The 10,876-nt window shown below is 43.4% G+C and overlaps 1 protein-coding gene and 1 long non-coding RNA gene across 7 annotated transcripts in view; both read right to left on the bottom strand.

The window, feature by feature from the left end:
- LOC143358545 (uncharacterized) lies at positions 1-5,342 on the bottom strand. The gene is made up of 2 exons (XR_013082964.1): positions 3,338-5,342; positions 1-2,248 (listed from the first exon to the last, which is right to left on the bottom strand). It is a non-coding gene; the product is annotated as an uncharacterized LOC143358545 (long non-coding RNA).
- Positions 5,343-5,347: 5 nt separating this feature from the next.
- Rhogap100f (Rho GTPase activating protein at 100F) overlaps positions 5,348-10,876 on the bottom strand; it is a 53,031-nt gene continuing 47,502 nt past the window's right edge. For 5 of the 6 annotated variants that reach the window (XM_076795725.1, XM_076795726.1, XM_076795728.1 and 2 more), the window contains exon 21: positions 5,348-7,580. In XM_076795725.1, coding sequence (XP_076651840.1) covers positions 7,302-7,580 — 279 coding nt within the window. In that variant the 3' untranslated portion in view covers positions 5,348-7,301. The remainder of the gene's footprint in view (positions 7,581-10,876) is intronic. The other variant, XM_076795730.1, reaches the window with a different exon arrangement.

Here is a 10,876-nt window from a genome sequence, read left to right as displayed (position 1 = left end):
TGTCTCTCTCTTGATCGTGTCACCTCACACGATCCGCTTCATCTTTGTACATTATTATTATCTTGGTTCCGAAATTTGATCGGCTACTTATGTGTCGGTTGCTTGTCGAGGTCGGACACCGGGAACGGTGTTCTTCTATTCGTCTCTCGGTGGAATCAGCGGCTTGAGGAATTCGATTTAATTTCTTCATCATCTCCCTCCTCCTCTTCATCTTCCGGTTCTCGCGCGAGTAGAATAACTCAAAATCTTTGGAGAATCGTTCCGAGGTTCCCCGAGAGCTCTCTTTGCTCGCTCCTCTTCCTCGGTTCCTGTTTTTCTTGATGATGCGAAGAAACGAGAAGAAAATGGGCTCTCGATAGAGTCAGTCTGAGGTAACACGTTAATACTGATGTCTCCGGAAACCACTATAAACATGGATGACTCGAAGTAGGACGCGGGAAACTCGCCGAAGAAAATGGCCGACTGAAGAGTACACGGTTGAATGCGAACCTCGCGACGATTCTGCGGAAACAATACATCTGGTAGACAATCATTCACTCTCTCTCTTTCTCTCTTCGATTATCCTTTTTTCTCTCGACTACTTCTGTCTCTAAATCATAGAAAAATCATAGAAAAACTCTCTCTTTTTTTGGCTTTTTTTTTAGAAACATTTCAATATGACAAACGTGGTCCATATCGTATGTACATATAGTTGTTCGCGTTAGCGTTTAGGATTCGATTTTTTACTGCTCGGGAAATTAGAGACGGCTGCTCGAAGAAGTCTTCCTCTTCTTCACGAAGTTGTACGGCTTGGAGACCTGGGGACCGTCGGTTAATTACTCCTCTTGTACAATGTGATTTCTCTTGATCTTCTTGATCCTCGACGGCCCCGCCTCCAGCCTTAGCTTCTGAGAACGATCGGTCCAGAGAACATCTCGCGAGGTCGTTGTAAAGAAGACTAAAACGCTCGAAGAGTTGTGTGTGTGTGTGCCACAGTAGAAAATATAAACCGCTGGGTCAACAATTTCTTTGTCCGCGTGAAAAAGTTCGTCTGAGGTATGTGCTCGTGTCATTTATGTCTCGGTGTATGTCTGTGTACACGTTTGAGTAATCGTGGTTGCTCGATGAAACGCGATTGCACGAATAGAGAATCAGGTAATGCGAGCACGATAAAAAATTAGATTCTTATTATTACATGCCCCCTCCCCCCTGCACCGTTCCACCTCCTCCCATTCTTTTATATACTCTACTTCGTTTGTTCGTGCTTACTGTACGTGCATCTCTTCCACCCCACACGTGGTGGTTCGTTGTGAAGTGAGAAATTATGCGAACACCGCCGTTTTTCCCCTCTTTGCGAATCGAATCGAAACAAAACTCAGCGCTGTGAAGACGGTCTCGCCCAGGGTCAGAATGACAAAACGGAAGAAGTTGCTTTCATCCCCTCCCCCAACCCCCACCCCGATGTTACCCTTCGATGACGTTCGATTCGTTTTTGTCGATGAAATGTGTGTGTGCGCTTCTGAACGAGGCAAGGAAGAAATTGAAAAAGTCGACGAATTGGATTCGGGAATGTCGAGAGCACGAACCGTGGCTTGCCAGGCTCTTCAATTCAAGGGGTTGCTCGTGAACGATACTATGTCTCTCGGAGGATACCCGACACCCCTTTCCAGGCTATGACAAACGTTTCCGTTATCCTGAAAAACTCAGGAGCACCCTCGCATTGGCACTGAAACGATGAGAAGTTCAAATTGACAGCGTACCATGTCTACGTACCACTGGTATCAAGCTTTACATTCCCATGATGCTCCAGAACAATTTGGTTCAGTGTATCGAGTAGTTACTGTGACCTGCAGCTCAGTTCCTAAACCACCGATGTGCCCACTCATCATGCGTAACTGATTGTCACTGTGTAGTTCCTGCGAATCTACCTGGCACCCCAGTTTTTAGTGTAATCCTGAGGAATAAATGAATCGCCAGCTCAAAATGTGTTGTTTTGTCTCTGTTGTGACCCTGTTCATCGTTTCTGCGCCAAACTAGAAAAAAAAATATATAACCCCCTGTTACTGTTTTTGATCATTTTCTGTGAAAATCCTTGCCAAGACTTAATGTTTAATGTTTGTATAATTCTGTTTTGAGGAGTCACACGTTTTTAGCACTTGTTCAATCACTCCGAAGACTTCTTCGTTTAGCACTGGACTCCCAGACTCGAGGAAAAGTCTAGAAAGACTGCGTAGAAGCAAAGGAAACGTGTGAGCCACATCCTGGAATCCTTCAACAGACATGTATCAGTCCTTCGAGTCGAGTCTCTCTATTAGTAATTATGTATGGCGTAGCACAATATATAGGTATAGGTATATATAATAACAGTCAATCATACAAAATTGCGGCAGTGTGCTTTCACGTATAATATAATTAATGGTACACGCCTTAGTTGTGTGATTTTATTGTTAATTAGTAAAATTAAGAACGCCGAGGAATGCTGGATACCATTACAACACGCTTTCACTGTAAAATATTATTGTTCCGTATACTTATGTACAACGATTAGGACAATTCAATGGGGCGAATTTGCTTTCAGTCGATTGGTGAATATAGAGAGATTGGCTCCTTTCGCAGAAAGATAGTTTGTTCGACACATTGGCCCAATTCTATTCTTTGTTTTTTTTTTGGAATTTGTACAATAGCAAATACCTCCCTTAATAATACTCTTACATTTTTTCCCTTTACCACAATATTATTTTCTTAAATCTGCAATATCCCCTATTGCAATACTGTTTCTCGTTAATATTAGTCTCTGCAATATCTTTTATTGCAATACTTTTTCTATAATCAGTGCTTCTTGTTGCGACCATTTAAATATTGTTCTCTTCAATATTCCCTGGTGCAACTGGTTGTATAGTTCATAGAAATCTTATATGGTAACTAGTGGAGAAATTGATTAACAAGAATCAGGTATTATCGTTTCGGTACAAAATATATCAAATGATATAAATATAAAAAGCAGTAGTGTATGTGGTTTATAAAGAATTAACATTAAAGTACTTTGTCACAAGAAATATCAAAATGTTCAACAGGTTATGCCGTTCCCCGATTCCAGTAAGATTTCTCCTGGTAAAAGAAATTTTATAATATTTTTTTAAAATCATATACCACCGGAACTTATTCTCTCGAGAATTTACAGTGCTCCGCAGCACTTTTTCCCGCCAATCGTTCAAATGACCACCAGGTTTGCCAACCTAACTTCTCACGGGAATACCAGGAACGACACTTGTCTGCGAAAACGTGGGAAGAGAAATGGTATCCGGCGTTCCGTCGCGTTTCAACATCGAACAATAGTCAAACACTCGGGGTTCCATACGATTAGAGTGTGGCTACACGAATTATGGTACACTGAGCTATACAATGATCCGCGATTCTCGTCTACGTCAAATAAACACCGTACCCGGCCGACGTCCTTCTGCCAGCGACGTCGATTAGGTAAACGCTGTGCGGAAAAAAGAGGGCGCACCGACATTATGCTAGTGCACAGAGGATAAATACAGCACGCATACGTATATATTCCCACGTATCATAACAGCACTGTCCAATAAACCTGGTACGTTATCTAACATTTTCCTTGGTCATTGTGACTCGTCCAATTATTGTTCATCTCTCAAGTTTTCCAAACACAGTACGAGGTTCCTCACATCTGTTCAATGTGACACTGTTATTGAATGATCTACCTATAGTACGTTACACTTAGGTATCTTTAAACCCTGCTTGTTAATCGTTAAGACAATTTAGGATCGCGTAAGTATGTTTGTCTTTTGCTTCCTCTCAGACACCAGAAGAAGGTTTTCCTGTTTTCTATTGGACGATGCTGGTATACAAAAGATATATTGTATGCCGCTCATACATACTGCATTCTAACACGAGGACACGAGTAATGGAAAGCAACGGCAACAATGGTCAACCCTTTGAAGGCACAGGCATTCCCGACGCATACTTTCATTAACATTCAAGCTTCTCATGGTTGATGTTGAATAAAAGATGAAACGAAGTTCCTGTTCGCTCGCATGTCCCAACACTGTGAAACTGAAATTAACGATCAATATTTTAGAAGTGATCTCCTCTCCAAAGGGTTGACTGATACTTGGCAACCCCAGCTTGCAGAATGACGTTATTCATACACGATACATTTTATACATTATTTATAAGTGTTCGGCAACAACTTTGTCCAATCCAGAGTCTCTATCGCTTGCAGCAATATGGGAGAGGCCAGATTATACTAATCTTTTTGTGGAGCCATTCTCCATAGCATTGCAAGTGACAGCAACACTCTTAGTGGACTAATTAACTCTTACCCTGCGATTCGCTAAAGATTGCCAGCTGTTATCCTTGTTAACCTCGTAAGTTTGCTTGTATAATAGCTCACAAACCAGATAATGATGCAATCTTCACATTTTCCAATGGTTCTCTACACTTAGGGCAACAAAGATAAAGCTCAACTGGCAAGCTCCAGCGACTTAGCCCGCATATACATAGCTGTTTCTTTACACACGTTACAAACTATCGGTAGTAAGTGATAATGGTCATTACTCGTGGCCACGTTGTCGAGACCATAGAACAAAGGAACCCCGGATCGCCCCCATGACACGGTGGTTCCCCGGGTTGTCCCCCCACCCCAACCCCTGAAGTGTTCTTCCTTTCTCTCTCTCTTTCTTTCTCTCTCTCTCTCTCTCTCTCTCTCTCTCTCTCTCTCTCGCGTACACAATAATACTGGCTATGTTTTTAGTCGTTTACAAGTTACAATTAACTCATTACTCGTAATTATTATCGTTTCTCGGTGAGTTTCGACTCCTTTTCTCTGTCCCCCGATTACGGTTTACGCATCCCCTCTTTCTCTCTCTATCATGCACTATCATTTTCTCTCTCGCTCGCTCTCTCTTTGTTCGTCGATTTGTTTTGCTATTGTCAACATGTACAAGTCTTGGAATCGGTTCCCCCGGCTCTTGCCGCGGTGAAAATTTATGTATATTATGTATAATCGTCTGCGTGCACATACACACACCATACCATAACCAATGGCATGTGTCCTCGTCCTCTGTCCATCCCCCAATTTAGTCTCCATATATATGTATATGTGAACGCAACGTGTATCGTCTTCCAGCGATCGTTTTCTTTTTTTCTGTATACGAGGGGTGGCTACCCGCTACAAATAATAGTTTTTTATCAAAAGCACATGTATATCGTGGCTAGCCTATGTGTGTATATATAATATGTATATATATAATATATATAGTATATTGTATATAAACCGAATGCCGTATCTGTGTGATTTATTTCTCCATCTTCTTTTTTCTTTTTTGTGTAGACACTCTCCTGTGTGTGTTGTTTCGGTCTGCCAACTTGGGTTTCTTCGTTTTTCTTTTGCGTCGCTGGGACTGGGTCCTCAGCCGGGTTCTGCGTCGTCTGGAAGTAGCTCTCAAAGATATACAGAGGTCTCGACAGGCCGGAAATAGCTTGAACTCTGGCGCAAGATTGACCATAGAGCCTCCTAGCGGATCCCTAGGACCCCTATAGCCTCTCCTCTCCCATATCCGTGAAATCGGTTGGGAGTCCTTGTTCACTGATGTGCATCGACCGTGTTTGGGTGGCAAAGACGTTCATCCTTGGAATCTTGTTTTCTTGTGTGCGAAGAAAAAGCTCGAATGGGCAACGACTCCTCGGGCTGCGATGAGAGTCCCCCCATAGGGGCTTCATTTTTTTGTTTCGAGTGTCCTCTCCATAGGAGGGCGTAGTCAGTCTAAAAGTCGAATTTTGTGCAAAGGGATTGCGAACTAGGAACCAGTTTTTTCTTCTTCTTCCGTGATCTCGTAGCAGTCTTTGGCGATTTCGTCGAGAACGATAGTTGCTCGGGTTCTCTCACACCGGGGAACCCCCATGGGGATATATCACCAAAGGGGGATACCCCGTAGCGGTGGACGCGCGTTGCGGGTCTCGTCAGATTTCAGTCGATTTCAGCGTTGGATGTCGCGTTTCTCTTCGTAAAGGATGCGGTGGAGAATAGTCGCGGTGGTCCCATTGATTATGCGCGTTTCGTCGAGTGTTTCGTTCGAGAAAAAAAGAAACTCGTGATCGCTCTGTGTTATTGTGCGTCTGGCGACAGGATTTTTCAGCCTTGAATCTGGTACATGATTTTTCTTTTCTCACGCGATTGGAACTCGACACGCCGACTACCAAAGCGATAAACATTTAAAAACACAACGTTACAACGAAGAAACGTATCTTTCTCTCTCTCTCTCTTTTAAAACGGTACTAACAGCAATAATACTCTCAAAGAAACCATTCGACTAGAAAAACGGTAAACACATTTAGCGACTATATACTCAAGTCCAGGCTGTTCTACGAACAGCTTCAAAATGGCAATTCGCTAAAGCGGCCAGCGTGTGTTGCTATATCAGACCTCCACGCTGACATAGCGAACAACACGCAGCCCCAGAAAATAATTCATGAAAACAGAATATATTCTCTTTCAATTCTCATTAGGATCTTGGACGTGGGGGGCGAGCCCTTAAGACAACTATTAGAGGATTCTAGTTCCTTTAGACCTAACCTCTCCGAAGATGCGTTGCTTCAGAAATGAATATCAGAGCGTTACGCAAGGGCGTATAAGTCTATGGAACAGAATTCGAAACAGCCGACAATATCTCAAGAAATAACCCCCACAGTCCCTCCAGCGAATAGTTTAAAATAAGTATGCCTACTAGTAACAAAAACTTTCCAACGCTTCAATAAAACGCCTGTTCCAACAGGCTAGTTCTTTGTTTATAATACTCACGAGTAACACCTCTTAGGTTATCCGTACTCATGACTAGAGTTGGGCATGGATTAATGAACATTTTCAAAAATATGAGAACTAACAATATTGGTCATGGTTCAGCGATGATCATCCTCAGGGGATAACACCGAACCTACTCGCACTCAAACTATACAGATAAAAATGGACTAGAAAGGCAGAAGGGATTAATTCAACAATCAACAATCCATGACTAGCAATCAACAGTTTTGGTGGATCTGATCAATCATCAGGCATTACCAACCAATGGAATCAATATCAACAAACCATGTGTATCAGGCTACCAGAGAGATATTCACTGTTCGATGCCCAACGCTGTATCTGGTCTTCATCACGATTCCCATTAACTAATCTTTCGTTTCAAGTTTTCCTTCCGAATGAAGAAAGCAAGGGATTCTTTGAATGATTCGGTCAGATTAAGACGTTCAAGCTATTTAGGGCGCCACTGGATCCGAACCTACTCGCATGGATCGACTAAGACCTCTCAGTGTGTCTTGGGTACGTGTTGGTGTCGATCGTCATCGCTTGCCTCGGCGTCGCCCTCGACGCCTCTCTCGCCTTCTTCAGGATGCGGTGTGTTCCCCTCTTCTGTGTCGACGCTGCTGGTCGGTGTGATTTGCTCTGTCCCAGGACCAGCTGCATCAGGTGCTACTCCGTTGTTGCCCTTCATGAGTCTCAGGTCGCCCAGGAGGCTCTTGTTAATTGGCTCCGGCGATTCTTCCGACTCCTCACTGCTAGGTGAACCGGGTGACGAGACTATCACCTGTGCAAACAGAGACGCCGCCAGGTCAGCGTCGTTCTCAGTTAATTCTAGGGCCGGTCACTCATCTAAGACAGTGCTGTTCAGTCAGCTCTAGAGGCGAGAGCCATCGCTGTGTCTACTCTGACCAGTGTCGCCAGATTAACACTTGTCTCCCACTCTACCCTTCCCCTTCTACGACGCTATTCCCCCATTTTCAAACGGCCAGCATCCCCACGTGTCACACTGTCACCTGACTAGTTCAGTAATGCAAATAGAGAACTATATTCCCCGGTCTGGCGACACTGACTCTTAATACCTCATAAACTGTGTGCTACCAGTGTGGCCAGATCAAGACTTTTTCATCCACTTTACCTTACCCCTTCTACTTACTTCCGCCACAGACTGGTCACGTGACGCGTTTCGTCTCTGTTTCGTGCACATGTCACAATGTCATCTGACTAATCCGGTAATGCCGAAAGGGGGTAACTCTATTCCCCTCGATTTCTCCGATCTGGCTACACTGTATGCTACGCGTGCATGTACTGCACAAAATGCGGTAGTGACTCAGGGATAGAACCGCTCGAGGACCCCTAAACGTGAACAGCACTGATCTAAGGTAATGCACAACAAGTCGTTAACTCTTTGCACTTTCTCGCGAGTATGCTAGTCGGGGACTAGACTGTTCGTTGTTGCGCAAAGAGTTAAGGGGGCCGGCAGGCATTTGGCCTTGACCGTCACGCTATGTTACGCTGTGCCTTTTTTTCTAGACATTTTACGTCTTAAATAAGTAAGTAATCAATTAAAAATGCATACCACCGTGTTTGTACATGTCTTTGCTACGTCTGTACGGAGCCTTTTTTTCGATACGAACACTAAATCTCTCGAAATTAAGAGAATCTCTCTGCGGCAGCCATCTTGTGACGTCATACTTGCTTCAGAAAACGAGTTTTCTGCCGAATATTACAAATTACTCCACGATGAGGTAGAAATTTGCAATTTGGACTCCGTACAGACGTAAATTGGACTTTTAGGAAACACAAGTGACCACTTTTAAACTGCTCATTGCAATAATGAAGCGTAAATTTGTCAAGATTTTGAACCTTGCAAGTTCGTATACGTATATTGCAGAGAGATTCTCTTAACTTCGAGAGATTTAGTGTTCGTATGCCTGCCAAATGCCTGCCGGCCCCCTTAAGTGGTCGGAAACTGTGAAGCAGGAGGAGAAGTTGTGATGTTTTGTGACAGTTATGTGAGATGAATGTGGATGTTCTCATAGTTAACTCCTTGCACACAGTCGACTGACCCATGGGGGTTCTCAAGCGTGAGTGAGGTTAGCCTCAGTTGTGCAAGGAGTTAGGTGGCGGAACATTATGAAAAGATTGTGATGTTTTGAAGTTACGTGAAATGGATGCAAGTGCCAACACCGCTGGAGAATTCTTGAAACTCTTAATTGTCGCATCGGTGTCCTAACCGACTCTAGGTTAACCTCAATCGTGTGAAGACATGACTGAAGGGAAACCGTGATGTTTTGAGGTTGTGTAAGACGAATGGTTGTGAATGATTCCGTCATTAGATGATTCTTGGTGCACATCAGGACTTGGTGACCTTATTATGACCCTGCATATTCACCGTTTCGTTTATGTGAATGGAGAACAAAGTGCATGTGCTGTTGTGTGCGAGTGCAACTGTTCAGTGTGAAGTTTAAAAAATATGAAGAGGTAAGTAAAGATAGCCGTACATTCGAGTTCAGTTCAATCGAAATACCGCAGAGTGTTACTCACTCTGACAAAGTGCTAGAAACATTCGAAGTTACCAAAAACGAAGCGCCACGGTGACAGAATCGTTGAACTGAATTCAAGATGCAACAACTGTGATGCGAGTAAAACATGCTAGGATACATTTACGATCCCTCAGAATGTCAGTGATGAAAGAACTACCGTGAACCGGATGATCGTTTAATTAAAATATGAAGGAGGACCACTTGACCTGTATCTTCCTCTCAATCTGCTGTCTAACTATGTAATTTGTCTTGTTATTTCAGAATCTACGTTGCATTTCATTGGCTGGCTGAACGACGAAGGCAACATCAAAGTCTCCATTGTATCATTATCAAATTAATAAGCAATATTCACTGGTGATGTTAGAAGAAGTCTGTCCTTTGATTGAATATTCAATTAACGCGCAAAAGATACTAAAGTCTTCCTTCTGTGAATATTAATGCTATGCAATCCTCCAATTAGTTAGGAGTACTTGTGCGTAACTGTCACATTAGTGCAAGGCCATTGTGACAAGACGTTCGTAGCCAAACTATGGTTCATCAGATGCTATAAAACAGTATGAATCATCAGTATTGTCCTCACACTCAACCAAGGTAGGTACGCTATGGCTACGGTTCAACGAAAGGACACAGACTGTGCTTGAACGTGATGGAACATGACAAGACGAGATTAAGTGTGCATCGGTACTCTGACATCTGACATCGGGCCATGCAAGTGATAACGACAACTAAAGGCTGATGTAACGCGAATGAAAAATGATAATAACGATAATACCTGTGCAAGAAGCGGCGTCTCTGTGCTGTCAGCGGTTTGGTAGAGCCGGCAATTTGCGCTTGCTCTGAAGAATACGTGCCCAAACGAAAAAAGATAAAGAAGACAACGTAAATCGTCACTATATAATGGAAAGATGTCGAGAGACTGGCGGAGCAAAAACAAAGAAAAACAATCACCCACCCAAGTAACGGACAGAACTGACATCGAGACATGCACGGAAGTGTTTTTTGGAGTGCTAGATATATTTACACGGATTCGTTGAAAATACGACATTTGCAAATTCTTCGCCACGGTCAGCTTCTTTGCTTCGAACAGACGCTATGATGTAGTCGAAAATGTCCCATAAAACACGGGGTTCCCCCCATAAGGGGCAACGTCCGTGGGCTACTAATGAAGCAAGTAAGCTGCGCGAGAAGAACGATTTGCAATGGGGCTTAATGAAGAACCGCGGCAATATACTCTGTGAAACCGACCACGATATCTCGGTGAAATGAATGAACATGAGTAATGAATGAACGGACGGTATCGTTGATTGTGACTTGACGTTCTGGAAGCGCGTCAGGGTTGTTGTTCTGCGAAGCGAAACAATGGGGAGAAGAGTCGTTTACTTGGCCTACCATGCTGTTCACAATACGCTTCAAAAAATGGTGCATGTAGGACACGGATAGAGAAGCAGATATAGCGAGAGACACGGTAGTCGCGTTCGTCGAAACACGTTTCTCTTTACGTCAACTTTTCTGGTCCCTTTTGCTCCACGGTTACTTA

The sequence above is a fragment of the Halictus rubicundus genome, chromosome 11 (assembly GCF_050948215.1).
Source record: "Halictus rubicundus isolate RS-2024b chromosome 11, iyHalRubi1_principal, whole genome shotgun sequence".
NCBI classification, from domain to species: Eukaryota; Metazoa; Arthropoda; class Insecta; order Hymenoptera; family Halictidae; genus Halictus; species Halictus rubicundus.
This window is presented reverse-complemented; position numbering and strand designations above follow the sequence as displayed.